The sequence below is a fragment of the Ranitomeya imitator genome, chromosome 2 (genome assembly GCF_032444005.1).
Source record: "Ranitomeya imitator isolate aRanImi1 chromosome 2, aRanImi1.pri, whole genome shotgun sequence".
In the NCBI taxonomy this organism is placed as follows: Eukaryota; Metazoa; Chordata; class Amphibia; order Anura; family Dendrobatidae; genus Ranitomeya; species Ranitomeya imitator.
Genome location: NC_091283.1, coordinates 647,575,371 through 647,593,563, shown reverse-complemented (window position 1 = coordinate 647,593,563; position 18,193 = coordinate 647,575,371). Strand labels below are relative to the sequence as shown.

At 41.4% G+C, this 18,193-nt stretch overlaps 1 protein-coding gene across 2 annotated transcripts in view; it reads left to right on the top strand.

The window, feature by feature from the left end:
- Positions 1-18,193, top strand: part of LOC138665411 (oocyte zinc finger protein XlCOF7.1-like) — a 37,768-nt gene that overhangs the window by 9,847 nt on the left and 9,728 nt on the right. Inside the window, exons 2-7 of one of the 2 annotated variants that reach the window (XM_069752863.1) lie at positions 3,036-3,164; positions 3,850-4,017; positions 4,104-4,227; positions 4,339-4,466; positions 7,415-7,513; positions 7,698-7,803. In XM_069752863.1, the coding sequence (XP_069608964.1) occupies positions 3,078-3,164; positions 3,850-4,017; positions 4,104-4,227; positions 4,339-4,466; positions 7,415-7,513; positions 7,698-7,803 (712 nt within the window). In that variant the 5' untranslated portion in view covers positions 3,036-3,077. Of the gene's footprint in view, positions 1-207; positions 3,165-3,849; positions 4,018-4,103; positions 4,228-4,338; positions 4,467-7,414; positions 7,514-7,697; positions 7,804-18,193 lie in introns of those variants that run through there. The other variant, XM_069752864.1, reaches the window with a different exon arrangement.

The following is an 18,193-nucleotide window of genomic DNA, read 5'->3' as shown; positions in this document are numbered from 1 at the left end:
TTGAAAGCAATGCTAAAGTTCAAAAACACATCAAAAACGCTACGTGTGAACATAGCCCAAGGTGTGGAGGAGCATTTTTGGTTATTCATCACTACTTACTAGCTTTTCCTACTAAAGTGAAAATAATCTATCCATTTTTTTTTTATGTAGCCTATTCCTTTTATAAAACTCATTCTTGGCTTAATCTACTGTGAAAAGTCCCAATGAAAGCATGATCTAAATGAGTTATTGGGAAATGGTTTGCAAAATTATTTAACCTTTTGCCAACATAAGACATGCATGCACATAGGTCATGCATCGTGCGCATGCATGTACGGACATACAGACAGGCAACACTAGCCTCTAACAGCAGCTACCGATGATAGCTCTGATCATTGTTTTAACCATTTAGATGCCACTGCAAATCTGTCAGTCTGGCAACCTCCTGACATTTTTAGATGAGTTATTGTCTACTGCAACAGCAAATATCATATTTGTAGTATAATAGATACAACTCACAAATATTTTGTAAACAGTTGAAAGGTGAGATGTTAGAATATAACTTTTACTTCAATGTTAAAAAGTATACATATATATCAATCAGAGGTGGAGGGATTCCATATATTTATAATTGATCCAGTGCGTCCGTTCTTATTTAAAGGGAACTTGTCAGTAGGATTGCGCACAGTAACCTACACACAGTGTCAGACTTGCGCCGTTATACTGATTACGATGATACCTGGGTTGATGAAATCTGTCTTGTGGTTGTTGTTTAATTTGTATTTTCAGTTAATGAGGTTGTCAAGGTAATCTCATGGATCGGATGGGTCCCTGACCTGACTCCTAGTGTGAACACTTACCTCTGGCTAATATGATGGTAAAGCCTGCATTTATAGGAAGGTCGGAACCAACTGTGTTTGGATGTAATTAAAATCACAGTATGTGAAGGGGCGGGGCATTCAAGTCAGAAAAAAATAGTAAATAGCAAGTAACGGTAAACTAACTGAACCGTACTAGTCTGAACTGGTGCATAACCAAAAAACAACTTACATAGCAAATAGATAAAGGGACTACCTCTTGAAGGTCATCAAGAGAATGCCAAGAGTGTGCAAAGCAGTTATCAAAGCAAAAGGTGGCTTCTTTGAAGAACCTAGAATATAAGACATAATTTCAGTTGTTTCACACTTTTTTGTTAAGTATATAATTCCACATGTGTTAATTCAGTTTTGATGCCTTCAGTGTGAATGTACAATTTTTATAGTCATGAAAATACAGAAAAATCTTTAAATGAGAAGGTGTGTCCAAACTCTCTATATCTATCCCGCTCAACAACGGAAGAAGTTGCCGAAGACCATTTGTCAGTGAGAAGCAGGGACCGCGCCGGGAGCAGGTGAGTATTACGGAGAGGGTGAGCATTCCGATATTCACCTGTCCCCCGTTCAACCGGGCTCCGTCTTCCGCATCCTCTGGCTGTGACGTTCAGGTCAGAGGGCACGATGATGTGTTAGTGTGCGCCCTCTGCTGGAACAGTCAATGTGGAGAGACAGGACGCTGAGCAGCATCTGTCAGTGACGAGAGGCGAGTATGTAATTTTTTTATTATTGCAGCAGATATTCAGTAGGGTTAATCATATCGGCATAAACTGCATCCTATGGGGCCTTAATCAACTTTTATGCAGCATTATATGGGGCATATTTTCTATGGAGCATCTTATGGGGCCATAATAAACTTTATGGAGCATTATATGGGCCCATCACGAACTTTATGGAGCATTATATGGGCCCATCACGAACTTTATGGAGCATTATATGGGCCCATCATGAATTTTATGGAGCATTATATGGGCCCATCATGAACCTTATGGAGCATTATATGGGGGCATATTTTGTATGGAGCATCTTATGGGGCCCATCATGAACTTTATGGAGCATTATATGGGCCCATCATGAACCTTATGGAGCATTACATGGGGCGTATTTTGTATGGAGCATCTTATGGGGCCCATCATAAACTTTATGGAGCATTATATGGGGCTCCTGATTCAATATGGATATTCAAAAACATTAAACCTACTGATGTCTCAATTTAACTTTTATTGATATCTATTTTTATTTTTTTAATTTACCAGTAGCTGCTGCATTTCCCACCCTAGGCTTATACTCGAGTCAATTAAAGCTCCTGTCTCCCACAATGAGCTGAGGTGTCAGAGGTATCACCTTCCCTCTGTCTCTATAGCACATTTTAGGCTGCTTCTTATTACTTCTACATCTTTTCACATCCTAGTGGAATACGCTGCTTTTTATGTATTGACTTTCCCTGTAGATTGCACTACAAGGCCTCCCCCTCTCTCACCCTGCTTACACCTGACTACAAACACACATTTAGCAGGAGGGTGGGTGGTCTAAATTGGTGTAGTCAGCTTCTTACATGACGTGGTCATTACCAACCAGTGAGTTGGAATCTCCCTCTGTCACCTCACCCCCCCCCCCTCCCCCCCATATAATGGGGTACCTATATGTTTCACTGTCAAATGGAGGCCTAATGGCTTTTGGGTCTGCTAAGTAGTCAGCGCAGAGGCAGAAAGCGGTGATGTTACTGCGCCTACAGCCATCGGACCGCTGTGTCCTGCTCTAACTTACCTGATCGCTTAGGCCAATCACTAGCTGCAGCGTTGGATTCAGGTGGGTGCCAGTAGGTGAATATGGTTGGGTTGTTTTTTACATATCAAGTCCTCAAGGGGTTGATTTGCTGTTGTGAACTTCCATGTAATACTTCCAGATTTTCTGCACAGATTCTCCAGCTAATCCAATATGTGTGAACACGTCTAACTCGGGAAGAAGTGCAGAGCCCATAAAAAAGATCACAATTGACCAGTCACTAAGGGCATCATACTAAGGTTCTAAAAGTTAGATGACTGTACTCCTTACATCTCTGACCTAATCTCCAAATCTTAAGATTACGCCCACACTAAAATTCCTTATCGTATTAAGCATACTAGTGGACTATTAATAAGATTTTATTATAATAGCATTTAACCGGTATATGTTTTCCTGCAGAAGCCAATTCAAGCTTCATTCCCTTTTAAATTTGTACGCGCGATGTTTAAGATGGAAAAAGACAGAAGTCAAATGACTGACACAATATTAAGTCTCACCCTGGAGATCATCTACTTGCTGACCGGAGAGGTGAGTAATTCTGGTAAAAACATCATGTCTTCACTCTTGTGCAGGGGCGGACATACTATTGGTACAACCTGTGCAGCAGCATAGGGGCCCAAGAGTTGAGGGGACCTGCCCACACCTTAACAGCAGAGGGAATTTTGCAATATGATAAGCTACTGGACTGCAAAGGGTCAATATATTACATAGTTATGGTAAGTTGAAATAAGACCTAGCTCCATCAAGTTCAACTTAATCCACCAATTCTACATATTTTTTTTTTTTTTTTGTCCCTAAATTATATATAACCCCTTTCCTATATAGCTGCTGGAATCGCCTTTCTTCCACCAGGAATGAGAGCCCTCTGGTCCTTAGTATGGTCTTTGGAAGGAAGAAGTCGTGTTTTAATCCTTTGTATTGACTGCACATGAATTTATACATATAAATGAGATCTCTGAGATTTATTTTTTTTCTAAGCTAAACAAGCCTAACTTTTCTAACCTTTCATCATATGGAAGACCTTCCATCCCTTTATAATAATCTGGTTGCCCACCTTTGAACTGACTCTAACTTCTGAATATCCTTTTTAAAATATTGTTCTTGCACAGAGGCTGTCTACTATCTGTGGTCCCATAGAGTTGGTATTTAAGACATGTTCATAACAGTTACATACCAGCACTGACTATGGTTGTCTGTTATTCATAACATGTAGGATTATACATTTGTAAAGGAATTATCCACAAGCCTCATTAAAAGGAACTGTGGTGGTTGCCATGTATTGGGAGGATGGAACAAGAATCAGAACCCCACCACAGAAATAAACAATGAGCAGAAGATCTTAGACCTGACCCATAAGATCATTGAGCTGCTAACTGGAGAGGTGAGCGCTGCTAGGAATGTTGGGCCTTCATACAATAACCCAAAGCAATAACATGTCTGAATGATGGCTGTATCATTGTGTGTCAGGTTCCTATAAGATGTCAGGACGTCACCGTCTATTTCTCCATGGAGGAGTGGGAGTATTTAGAAAGCCACAAGCATCTGTACAAAGATGTCATCATGGAGGAAAATCAAAACATCACATCACCCGGTAAGAATTTTAATTCATGGCAAATAAGGGTTATTTTGTGGGACTCCTGGATATTTCATATCTTATTACATATGGTCAATGTATTCATTAACTTTGAATTGGTTCACACAGATGGATCTAATGAGAGAAAAATATCAGAGAAAAGGTCTTGTCCTCTTAGTCCAGAAGATTCTTCACATGAAGATCATGGTATCTCTCCGATTGGAATTGGAGATCTATCCAAAAGCCAATATGACAATGTGAGTCTACATCGTGTGAACTGTAAGGCTATGTGCACACGTTGCATATTAGGCCTAGAAATTTCTGGTGCGGATTCTGCCTCTCTTGGCAGAAAACGCAGGTGCGGATTTGTTGCATTTTTTGTGCGTTTTTGGTGCGGATTTACTGCGTTTTTTTACCCCTGCAGATTTCTATAATGGAATGGGTACAAAAACGCTGCAGATCCCCAAAAAAGAAGTGACATGCTACTTCTTTTAGTCCGCGGCGTTTCCGCACAGAATTTTCCGCACCGTCAGCACAGCGGTTTTTTTTGCCATTGATTTACATTGTACTGTAAATCACTTGCGGATCTGCACCACAAAAAACGCTGCGGATCCGCAGGAAATCCACAACGTGTGCACATACCCTAATAATGTTGTTTTGTGTAGTATCCAAGTAGACAAACCATTTTAGCAACTTTTTCTCAGTGTCTTTGTGGTGCAGGGTCCTAGTTACTCATAGGTACATTACTTCTGAGGCTGAAAAAAAGTTTTTTCAAGAAAGATTAATCATTGTTGATCCAAAAGAATATACTGTAAAATCAAAATCCTCATTGAGATTTCTTACCTGCTTAGCCGTGAGGGAGAACATTCTTCTCCAGTACTTTTTGCTGTCAGTAGTAGAAATGTCCATCAAAATACCCAGCTTATGTTCACGTTTTGATTAAACTGTGCACATGATGTTCCTTCACCATTTCTCCTCCCATTTCGTTCGCTGCTTATTTATTCTGAGCTGTTTGGATGTTGTGAGGAAATTGAAATTCCCATTTTTTTTAACCAGAACACAGAGCTGCAGCAAAAAGTCTTCCATTCTGGACGTTCTGATCCATCCATTTAACTAATTGGTTTATAGGATCCAATTAATTTGGGAGGCTATGGTGTGATTTAATGTAACTAGTGTTCCCATTCCCCTACGTAATGGACGTACACACAAAAAAGCAGATTTCCTCACAATATGACTAAATAACTAGAACAGACAAACAGTTTGTTAGTTTTTTTAAATGGTAGAATGTGTAGTTCACTTGTGATGGGCGTTTTATTGTGTTCACTGAGACACAGACCCAGATTAAATACTTTATTGCAATATTTCCCCAATGTTACCTTATGTCATCCTTTACTTTTATTAAAGTATAGATCTAATGCTATAATATTATTGAAGTGTAGATATGATTACAAATTTCTCAAGACTACTTTAGAGGACCTATAACCACCTGGAAAATTTCATGAGTCAAAAGGAGACCAAAATATAACCCATTTTCAAATATTTATAATTCAAAGAAGTAATACATTTCCTCTCTAATTTACATATTTGGCTATTTAATAAAGGGGCTTACATCTGCTGAAGATCACTGTCCACTGGCTAAGGCCTCTTTCACACTTCCGTCGACAGTGTCACGTTTCAATGCATCGCCGAGACGTACCGACGGACGTCAGAAAATAGCGGTAAAACGTACTCCACGTTTCCTGTATTTCGACGGAGGCGGCTCCTGAATTTGCATAGTGGAGAGCAGGATCTTGGGGAGAGAGAGAGACTCCCATTCTGTGGAACGACGTATGCCGCAGGAGGCGTCGGGGAACGTTTTTCCACTGCAGACAAAAAACATTTCATTGGAACTTTTTTTATTTTTAAACACAGGCCGTCAAATTTCGCAAGATCCAGTGCACGACGGACGAAACGTGTGGCCATCCGTCACGATACGTCGCTAATAAGTCTATCATAAAATGCAGGATCCTGCAAATTTTTTTGCAGGATACTGTTTTCTCAAAAAACGACGTATCTCGACGGGACTACAACGACAGATGTGTGAAAGAGGCCTAAGCTGGGAGATACCACTGTGTGTGGAGGGGAGTGTGTGCAGCATGTAAACACTGGAGAGATATGTCCTGCTGTATTCATGCTGGCTGTATAGATGGATTCCTGTGTATTGTGGAGCAGGAAGGGGAGAAGTAGAACTCAAGAAAAAAGAGCTAAAGTAAAACTTTTTTTCTTCTTTGTTATTCAGCTTGGGGGAAAAAAATCAATTTGAAAATGGCGCAGTAGCAGCTATCGGTGTATATAGCTGTGATCCGATAGCTGCTACTGCGCGTGTGCCGGCGGCGCCATCTTACCGGAGAAGAAAATAAAAATTCCTCCTTCAAGATGGCGCCGCCTGCACAGTAGCAGCCCGGAGATAGCCTAGAGCTTATATTTTTAAAATGTCAGCTTTTTTTTCTTTCCACAAACCATACTGATTTGGCATTTTTACTTCAGCTTGGCCAACTTTTTGGAACTGAGAGGTCATGACTGAGCACAGACAGACAAATTTATATCAAGAATATGTATATAATTTCAGAAAACTGGCACAAATTAAGGCCTCTCTCACACTTTAGTCTTTTTGTTTCCTTCCAAATCCGTCGTTTTGTGGAAAAACAAAAAACTGATCCAGCAAATCCGTCGTAAATTCTGTGTCTGTCGGGCGGAGACAACGCTCATAGAAACGTTTCTTGTGTACATTGTAAAATCGCCCATATCTCTCTCTCTCTCTCTCTCTCGTCAAAGAAATGGATCCAGTGCATCCATTTTTTTACAAATCGGCACAGGATCTGACTTTTCAAGACTTTGACCGATTCTAAAAAAACGGATGTGTGAAAGAGGCCTAAGAAAGAAGCATACATTTCTGACGCTGGAGCACGGCAGCTGAAAGAGGCGACCTCGTCTTAATGAATTTGGCACATCTTACTCAGTGGTCTCTTCAGCAATGCTAACAGGCGAATCAGCCTGTAACTAAGATGTATGTAAAATTATGGCTTCATCTGTATATACTCTGCATTCAGGAATGTTCAAGCTCCTGGCAAGAGGCCAGGAACATTTTTGCATGATTGTGTTTGTATTTCACCCTAGTTAAATAATTTCTCCAATTAAGACAGTTTTTTTTTCACCCTGAAACCAGATTAGATCTGAGCCCAAGCCTCCAATTGCCGTTGAGACCCTGTATAGCAGTAGCGCACTCCTCACAACTGCTCCATCGCCGAGAAGTACACTCACTGAGGTAAACTGAAAGTGAAATCTGCCTCATTGTAACACTGAGATATTATTAGCAAATGATATGAATTATCTATTTCAGAAGTCTAACAACTTCCACTTCTGTTATTTTTTATGTTCTCTTTTTATTTTTTTGTGATGGGTGCTGTTTAAATCTATATTTGTGTTTTCTTTACATTTTTGCGGCATAGGATAAAAACGACCTTGGTTCTAAAGTTATAGATGGAGCACAAGAGAAGTGTGTGAAGGACTTTGATCAGTGTAAAGAGGAGGATAGCACTTTACAAATCAATCCAGGTAAGATCCACACCAATATGGACAAAATGCCACAGGAACGTAAAATGTGGTTTCCAATTAGGATGGGGCTAAATGGCGATTGACTGTGATGCATGTCATACAGGCATAAATCGCACTATGTTACTGCTATATTGCAGCGTAATGGAGGTGATGGGGGTCGCATTTCCACCCTAGGGTACTGTGACTACTTGTTGTGGTAGTCTAGGGGGTCGTAGTGAGACCCCACTCACTTGCATTAGGCTGTGTGCACACGTTCCGGATTTTTCGTGTTTTTTTCGCTATAAAAACAGGATAAAACTGCGGAAAAAAAACACATCCATTAAGCATCCTATTAATAGAATGCAATCTGCAATTTTTGTGCACGTTGCATTTTTTTTCCGCGAAAAAAAAACGCATCGCGGAAAAAATGCAGCATGTTCATTAATTTTGTGGATTTTTCGTGTTTTTGCTGCTATATATTGCATTGGGGAAGCTCCGGGAAAAAAAATGTGCAAAATCCTTAAAAAAGCTATAAAAATGCGCAAAAAACCGTATGCTGATTTCCTGCTGAAAAAGTCCGTTTTGGGTCAGGAAATTTCTGAAAAGATTCCTGACATTTGCACATGTATGAATATTTTGTGGTCTCCATTAGCCGAGCCCCTGGGGTGCCGGATCAGCAGAAAGTCCCCATGTGAGCCGATAATAGAAACTTCACTGGTTAACGATTTCATCTGCGGGTGTAGTGAGTATTTTTAACCCATTGCTGCCTCACAGAATCGAATAACAGGATGTGGAACTAAAACTTTATAGTGGTAAAAATATAATTTTTGTATTTGCTGCAAATGTGTCAGTTGCACAATTGTTAATGGGTGAAACTGGACCCCACAATTTATTGCTCAGTTTCCCCTGAACACAGTGATGTCCCAAATGTAAGAAACTACTCTTAGGGTATGTGCACACGTTGCGGATTCTCTGCAGATCCGCAGCGGTTTTTGCGGTGCAGAAACGCTGCAGATCCGCAATTGATTTACAGTACAATGTAAATCAATGAGAAAAAAAAAATGCTGTGCACACTTTGCGGAAAATCCGCTGCGGAAACGCTGCAGTTTAAAAGAAGTAGCATGTCACTTCTTTTTTTGTGAATCTGCAGCGTTTTTGTACCCATTCCATTATAGTAAACTGCAGAGGTAAAAAACGCAGCAAATCCGCAAGAAAACCGCAACAAAAACGTACAAAAAACGCAACAAATCCGCAGGTGCGTTTTCTGCCAGTAAAGGCAGAATCCGCACCAGAAATTCCTAAGCCTAATCCGCAACGTGTGCACATAGCCTTAGGCGACATGTCAGGGTTATGAAGGCAGGAGTGCTATTTGGTTTTTGGAGCACAGATTTTGGTAGAATAGTTTGCGGGTGACATTTGCAGAGCCTCTGGTGCCAGAACAGCAGGAAAACCAAAGAGTGATCCCATTGTAAAAATTGCACCTCTCAACGACTTTATCTACGGTTGCAGTGACTATTTTGAAACATCTAAGCCAGGCTTTATTCTGGAGAACTGCAAATCTGCCAGTTTAGTGCCAATACATTGTGCCCCAATACAGTGTAGATTGTATATTGCAGCACCCCCATACATGGTGCCCAGCTTGTTCTTCTGGAGATACGCACCCATAAATTAAGTGCCTTCTCTCCGTTACAAGAATACTAAAAATTGGCCACATACTGTGGTTTAGGCACAGTGCGGCTCAGAATGAGGGGGGCATTTTGATTTGGGAGCACAGAATTCACTGGATTTTATTTGAGATGGTGGGAGCCATGTCGCTTTTCTAAAGTCTTTGTTCTAGTAGTAACACGGGAACCCGCTATATTTCCAGTGGCCGATAACGGACCTGAATGGGGAGCTGATTTTGTGAAACAGAACAAAAACCCTAATGTAAGCGCGCAGAGGAGAGTGCAAGATAAATATTAGCCAAGCCTTAGTTCAATATTTGGGAGGTAGAATGAACATAGACAGCAGTACAAGAATACTTCTTATTTTTATGTTTGCACTGTTCACCATGTGATATAAGTGATTAGATGACTTTATTCCCTGCGATTACAGAGATACCAGATTTATTTTGCGTTTTTTTTCACTGCTATCATGCAGTAAAAAATGCTTTTTTTATTTAAAAAAAATAAGTTATTTTGTCACCATATTCTGAGTAACTTTGTTTGGGAATTATAGCTATATAAGGGCGAGGATGAGTTGGAGGGGGGGGTTTTGTTCCATTTCGGAGCACAAAGTTGTCTTTTTTTTTTTTTAATTCGTTTATTAAACATCAGAAAACAGAAAACAATAAGACATACATGTTGCTTGCAACCAAGCCAGTACAATGTATAATCCAAGTCTTATCAATACATATCTTGGTACATAGACCTGGTCTCAGAAAACTTAAAATCATACAGTATATCCAAAGGACCTGTAATAAAACACTAAAACTGTTTTACTGCGAAAACCAATTCCATTTTGATTGTATTTAAATGTTGAAACAAGGCGTGAACCAATGTAAAATTCTGCCATTTATTGTAGTGAAGCTAGGCTATCTGTCACGTGACGACATGGTGAGGTACGATGAGTTCCATATATCCCAGATCTTACCAAACTTCCCCATACAGCCCCTATTTTGGTATAACGTACGTTCATAAGGTATAATTGAGTTCACCAAGTCAATCCAGGCCCTAAGAGATGGGTGATTGTTTCCCATCCAGCGCAAAGCTATTATTTTCCTTGCCAGAAAAAGCGTTTCTCTCAAGAAAATTTGAACATGGTGTCCCCATGTCTCTTCTTCCAGTACCCCAAATAAGCATAAAGGAACGGAAATATGTACAAGGGAGGTTAGCAACGATGTCACTTCGCTCCAAAAAGACTGAATAACTGGGTATCCCCAGACCATATGTATAAAGTCTGCTTTCAGTGTATGGCATCTCATACATTCTGAAGAGTTAGTCCAACCCATTTTAAATAGTCGTGACGGGGTTAAATACGATTGATGTATTATATATAGTTGGATCATTTTATTGTTGGCCGAGGGAGATACCCTAGATGGGGATTCAAGAATGGTCTCCCAGTCCTCCTCTTGAAGATCAGGATCTAGGAGTTACCATTTTTCTTTAACCGGCAATGCCGCCGAATCCGCACCCACGGACAACATATGCGTGTACAGTGTGGAAATAAGACCCCGGGATCCTTGTGATTTAAGGATCCCTATTAACGGGAAGGATGATATTGTTAGCATGGTATTTGCTCTGCGCATGTGCGATTGTATTGCTGATCTGAGTTGCAGATAACGAAAGAATTGGGGCCTTGGGATATCACATTTAATCTGCAACTGTTCAAAAGACATTAAAATGCCTTGCTCATATAAATTATTAATGGAAACGACACCGCATGAGGTCCAGAATTGGGTAGATGGGTGATTCAGTAGCTCCGGGAAGTACATATTAATCCACAGTGGCATTTCGGCTATAATACCTTCAAAATGAATGACCTTTTTCACTTGTTTCCGAACCAACCTCGCTAAGCGGAGAAGCGGTAATAATTTAGAGGTATTCGGTCTATCAGTTTCCAAAAAGCCAATCGGGCAGTCAAGTTTCGCAGCGTGGGCCAGATGACTCTCCGAATTTGGTAAATGACCCCCAGGCATCCACTTACCCAGAGCCCTAAGTTGTCCGGCCAAATAATACAGGAAAAAGTCTGGTAACACCACACCTCCCATTTGCTTAAATCTATGTAAGGTAGATAATTTGAGTTTAGGCCTGTGTCAGGCTGCTGCAGTGCAGTACAGCGCAACCTCCACCAGGGGGAGCTTGAGAGGAAAGTGAGACTGCACACACAGGACAGCAGAACAGACGCCACCAAGTGGCGAGAGAGTGGTCAGACAAGCTGAGTCAAAAGCACGAGATAGCACAACAGTATTATAGGATTAGACAGATGGATAGTCAGAACGTAGCCAGAGATCAGTAAACCAGAAGGGGTAATATACGGTACAATAGGGTCAAACAGCCACAAAGTAAATAACCAAGCCAGGGGATCAGAACCGGAGAATCAAGCAGACAGACAGACAGAGAAACACTGGGAAAAGGGCAGACAGAGGGAGTTAACAGACACAGAACAAGTCGGGGTTCACAGCAGGGCAAATCAAGAGCTACCAGCAGGGTCAGGTTAACCTGACGAAGGCAGAACTATAGCTGACACTGCCAGCAAGATTCATGGGAGCTAAATAGCAAACCTGAACCCAGAATGAGGCAGAGCAAAGTTAACCCTTGACATGATCCGTCCAGAAAAAAGGGCAGACACTAATAAACCCTGGAACGGATCATGACAGCCTGACTTTCCCCCATATAAAGGATGAAATTAAAGAATTTAGATTTGAGAAAAAAGATCTGGGAACCGGAACTGCACTGTGTTGAAGGAAGTAGTATCATCTTGATCAGATTTATGCGACCAGAAATGGATAATGGTAATTTACTCCACACCGCAAATTTATGCTTAACTAGATCCAATAACGGAAGAACATTAAATTGTACTGTATTTTTCGGACTATAAGTCGCACCGGACTATAAGACGCACCCAGGTTTAGATGTGGAAAATAGGGGAAAAAAATATTTGAAGCAAAAAAAAAATTTTGTAAAATTGAATAACATACTATTATATGTGGTGTTAGTGTATATATAATAGTATGTTATAATATTGGAAGCTGCAGGTAGAAGATGGTGCTGCGGGACCAGTGTGGTGTCTGTAAAGTACTATATGAAGACACTGGAGGGTGAGTATAAGAATGGGGGCACAGGGCTTATATTTAAAGCACCGCTCCAGCACTGAAAAATAACACTGGAGTGCTGCTTTAAGATCCCATTGGGAGAACTATAACTCCTAGCATGTCCTACAGATCCTATGGCATGCTGGGAGTTATAGTTCACCACAGGAGTGTCAGAGTGCTTTATTGTGTGTTGTAAAGACTAACCTTTTAATTGTGCCAGCCAGCCACATGGAACATCCCATGACTGCACACTCAGAGCCCTCCCATTTATTGCTTCTCCACAGCACAGGTCAATGGTCATAAGAGGAAGCCAGCAGATTCTAGTGGAGAGTCTGAAGGTCCTGTGATGACATCAGAAGAGGGAGGGCTCTGTGCTGCCATGTGACGCTCCAGCCTGCCCCCTTCATGACATCACACAGGTCCTTATGCCTCAGCATCCAGCACAGCCCAGGCAGGTATGCAGCGATCTTGTCCCCTTTAGCCCCTGCTGCTGCCCCTTCCTCCACCGGACACACAGATCTCCCCAGCTGCTGCAGGAATCCAGGGCTGGGGAAACCACATGTGTTTCAGTGAAGGACTATTCATTTGCTGCTCCCTGCTCAGCTGACAGGTGGGCTGGGAAGGGGCTAATGAATATTCACTGCACTTTAATCATTGGGACCATGTGCTTTCCCCAGCACTGGATTCTGGGCAGCTGGGACATTTTCCTGCACACAGTGCGATCCCACTAGCCGCTGCCCCCCTCCCTACATGCTACATTCTGACCATAAGACGCACCCACACCTTCCTCCAAAATTTGGACAGAGAAAAGTGCGTTTTATGGTCGGAAAAATACGGTAAGTTAAATCTACTATATTTGGGTATAATTATTCCTAAATATTTAAAGTGGGACACCACTGGCAAGAAGTATAGCTCTTCAAGATGATCTGCTGAAACATGGGAAAGAGGCATCAAAGCAGATTTATCCCAATTAATATATAATCCCGAGCATTTACTAAATCTATTTATGGTGATAATCACATGTGGCAGTGTCTCCTCTATGTCATCCATGAATATTACCATGTCACTGCGTATAAGCCAATAACTTCCACGTGGTCTTCTATTTTAATACCTTTAGTGGATGGAGTGGATCTCATACATATTGCTAGTGCTTCAATCGCGAGAGCAAAAAGGGTCGGTGAAAGAGGGCAACCCTGTCGGGTTCCTCTTTACAGGGAAAATGTCTCTGACATGGAGCTATAATTATCCGGGCTTTAGGTTTCATATGTATTGCACTAATCCATTTTTTAGAATTTGGGGCCAAATTGGTATCTCTGCAAACATGCGGATAGGAAGGGCCATTCAAGGGATCAAATGCCTTGGCCGCGTCCAGCAAGGACAAAGCCCATCTATTCTCCAGTATTAGTGCGCTATATTGGGCTACCGACTGGACCCTCCTAATATTAATGGACGTAGTTTTACCTGGCATGAATCCGGTCTGGTCTGGGTGTATTATGTCTAGTATTACCGTATTTAACCTAGTGGCCAAGATTTTAGTGAAAATTTTATAATCTACATTTACTAATGAGAGAGGGCGATATGATCCACATTCCAGGGGGTCCTTACCTTCCTTTTTTAAAACTATAATATTTGCTTCATAATAGGAGTCTGGCAAAGAACCTCTCCTCCAAATCCCTTGAAACACCTTCAAAAGACTCGGTGCTAGAATATTTTGGTACTGTCTACGCACTTCTATGGGGAACCCGTCTGGGCCTGGTGCCTTTCCAGAAGCCATATCTGCTATAGCCGTATTAATCTCTTCCAGAGTAAAGTCTGCATCTAGAAAAGCTTGTTGTGTAGGATTCAGTGTAGGAAACTCAATGTCTGATAGGTAGTCTAAGCAACCTGGTGTATCGAGGTCCCCCTTAGAGCGATACAATTTTTTTATAATATTCATGAAAGCATTGAAGTATATCATTTGTGGAGGTCACTATTGCACCATTTAGTTTCCGAATTTTAAAGAGAAACTTTCACCTGAATTTGGCGGGACCGGTTTTCGGTTATATGGGTGGAGTTTTCGGGTGTTTGATTCACCCTTTCCTTACCCGCTGGCTGCATGCTGGCCGCAATATTGGATTGAAGTTCATTCTATGTCCTCCGTAGTACACGCCTAGGAAAGGGTGAATCAAACACCCAAAAACTCCACCCATATGACCGAAAACTGGTCCCGCCAAATTCAAGTGACAGGTTCCCTTTAAGTATAGTACTAGATGCATTGTGTTGTCGTACCATGAATGCTACTACTTTACTCGATTGATTCCCTAATTCAAAGTATACTTGTCGAGTAAAAAAGAGTTTGCTTTTAGATTTAGTATCTACATATTGAGTATACAATCTATGGGAAACATACAATAATCAATAAGCATGTACTATAAATGGCCGAGAGCATATTGGTTATTTAGAGCAGCTCTCCCAATATGGGTAACGATGTAAGGCAGAGAATGTGTCACTCCTACTACAATCTATAGTATACTAGCGAAAAACGGAGCATAGACACCAAAAACTATAATAAAAAATATAAAGATTTTATTGATATACAAAATTTGGACAAACAGTAAACATACATGACAGAATATGAAAAATTCCAACATGTAGAGAGGAGGAAAACCAGCCGGCACACTAAAAAATAGGGCACACGTCCATAATATGACCTTGGTAAATACAAGGAGTCCAACAAATAGCCTATGCTTCCTATAGTAAGGGATCATATCCAGAGGACCAATGCCCCATGTTAGGCTAAATGTCCATGTATCTCATTAAACAACATATCTTAGAGGCAATATAGACTTACCCATAGTAGGTCGGGATCTGTGTGTGGCCTTCCCACCCCTATTTTTTAGTGTACCGGCTGGTTTTCCTCCTCTCTACATGTTGGAATTTTTTATATTCTGTCATGTATGTTTACTGTTTGTCCAAATTTTGTATATCAATAAAATCTTTATATTTTTTATTATAGTTTTTGGTGTCTATGCTCCGTTTTTCGCTAGTATACTAATCTATGGGAAAGTAACCATTCAGCCCTATTCTCACTGGTTTGGCTAGTAATATAGGCCGCTTCTGAGTCCCACAGACGTCTCTCCATTTCATCGTCTTCCCGTCTTACGTTTAATGTAGGAAATTGTAGAGGTCAAGCATCCTCTCAGGTATGCCTTAAGAGCATCCCAAAACATATTTATATTCTGTGGCTCTGGGTCAGATGTTATGAAACAGTCTAGTTGATCTATAGTTCTGTCATTAGGGCCTATCAGCTTTAACCAGAATAGATTTAGTTTCCAGACCGCATTATGTCTTGTCTGACCAAATTTAAGCTTAAATATTACCGGACTACGGTCTGAAATGCCCCTGTTCTCATGTTCTATCTCCCCCACCCACATCGCCAAGTTACTGGATCCAAAGATATAATCCAGCGGGATAGAGTGCGTCTAACGGACGAGTGGCAGATGTATTCTTTTGCATCGGAATGACGCATTCTCCACAAATCTAGCCACCCACTACCCTCCATAAATATGGACAAACGAGATGGGGGGGGGGAGTCACCTCCGAAGTCTCGCCATCCAGCCTGAGCCTATCAAGGCACTCGTCCATAACTAAATTAAAGTCTCCCATGCATATAATATATGCATCTGGATAATTCAAAGCAAAGCTCAGCGCCTTTTTTATGATGGACATATTAGCAGGAGGGGGGTTGTATATACACATTATAACATATTCCTTCAAATTAACCCACGCATGTACAAAGATAAAATGGCCCTCAGGGTCTATCCGTACCTCCCCAACCTCCCATCTAACATCCCTGTGTATTAATAGAGAGACCCCCCTAGAATAACTAGTATGGAATGTATGTACGAACCATTGTACCCATGGTTTTTGTACATAACGGGCTGAATCTCTGGTCAAGTGTGTTTTCAACTAGGGTTACAATATGAGGATGGTGACCCCTTGTGAGAAAATACTTTTTAACGCTCGGGTGATCCAAGACCTCTCACATTCCAGGTCATACGTGTAAGATCAGATGCCATACCTCTTCATCCACATATAATATACATTGTCACGCCATTCACACTTCTGATGTACAATGGAAAAAAACATGGCAGAAATTTCTATATAACCAATACCTAGCAATACTAAGACAAAATAAAACAAAATACGCTTCAAGAGGGAGCAAAGTTTCATGCTCCTATCCCTGTCCAGAAAAAAAGAGGGTACCATCTCTGAAAACAGAGTCCGGTATAGTTGTTTTCTTGGACTTTGACGGAAAGAGCTCTTAACAATGAAAATAGAAGAGAAAATAAAAGAGGAAAACCCAATAAGAGAGTTCCATTTCCAGTGTATCTATATGTAGAGACGGCAGGTGATCTAGGATTTTTCCCCCTCATTCGCTCCCACATGGGATCGCATCCAATCTTTGGCTTCTGCTGGGGTCGTAAAGAAAGAGGAAGAGCCCTTGTAAACAATCCTGAGACAGGCTGGATAGATCATTGAGTATAAAATGCTGTTATCCCTGAGTTGTTTCTTTATCTCCATGAATTGAGCACGTTGTTTCTGCAACTCCATAGAGAAATCGGGGAATATTGATATAGTAGCGTTATTAAATTTAATGGGGCTTTTTTGTCTTGCCTTACGAAGCACTGCATCTCTACCCTGCAATTCAAAAGGCGCGCCAGAAAGGGTCTTGGTGGGGCGCCCGGAGGAAGAGGTTTGGTTGGCACTCTATGCGCCCTTTCCACAGAGAATGTAGAGGAGAATTCGTCTCCCAAAGTATCTTTGAGCCAACTCTCCAAGAATTGTTCTGGTTGCTGACCTTCTGAGCGTTCTGGTAGCCCAATAATGCAGATATTATTCCGACGTAGTCTATTCTCCAAGTCATCCGCCTTTTGCGTCCAGGCGTTTATAGAGCCAGCCACTTTTGTCAATTTAGTTTCCATGGGCACAGAGTTGTCTTCCAGGCGAGATACCTGGGACTCCACCTCCGTGATGCGACCCTTCATATATTGCATGTCTTGTCGAAGGTGTCCCACCTCAGAGTGCACCTCCTCTATTTCCCCAGTTAAGGATGTCCTGGTTAGTGATATAGCTTGCATTAACTGCTCAGATGCTTGTTTCAAAGTTAGGTCCTCCTGATCCCCATCCTCCTCGCTATCAGAGGCACGTTTTTTTGGCTGGCTAGCGGTCTTGGCCCCAAATTAATTGTCTTTATTTGACCGCAGGTTATCATGGGGGTCAGGTCGTGCATATTTTCTCAACTTTTCAGTTGCACCCAAGGTTCTTGGACGGTGGATAGTTTTGCACTATAATTAAATACAGTCACCACTTAGTTAATGCAGCAATATGTTGCAATGCAGATAAGTCTGTGCTAAATATCCACACAGCCTGCAAAGGGTCCTTGCAGAGGAAACAGCAGGTAGCACCAAAGATTTATTGCAGCTGCTGCACCCTTTGCCCTGGGGGGAGGTGCAGGTCAGGGAGACAAGGCCAAGGTAAATAGGGCTCAGTGTCTATCAAGAAATGCAGGTTCTTCCTCCAAACAGTGTTGGTAGGCAATAAAGTTGGCTATATAAGTCTCTGTGTTGTGCCCGGTAG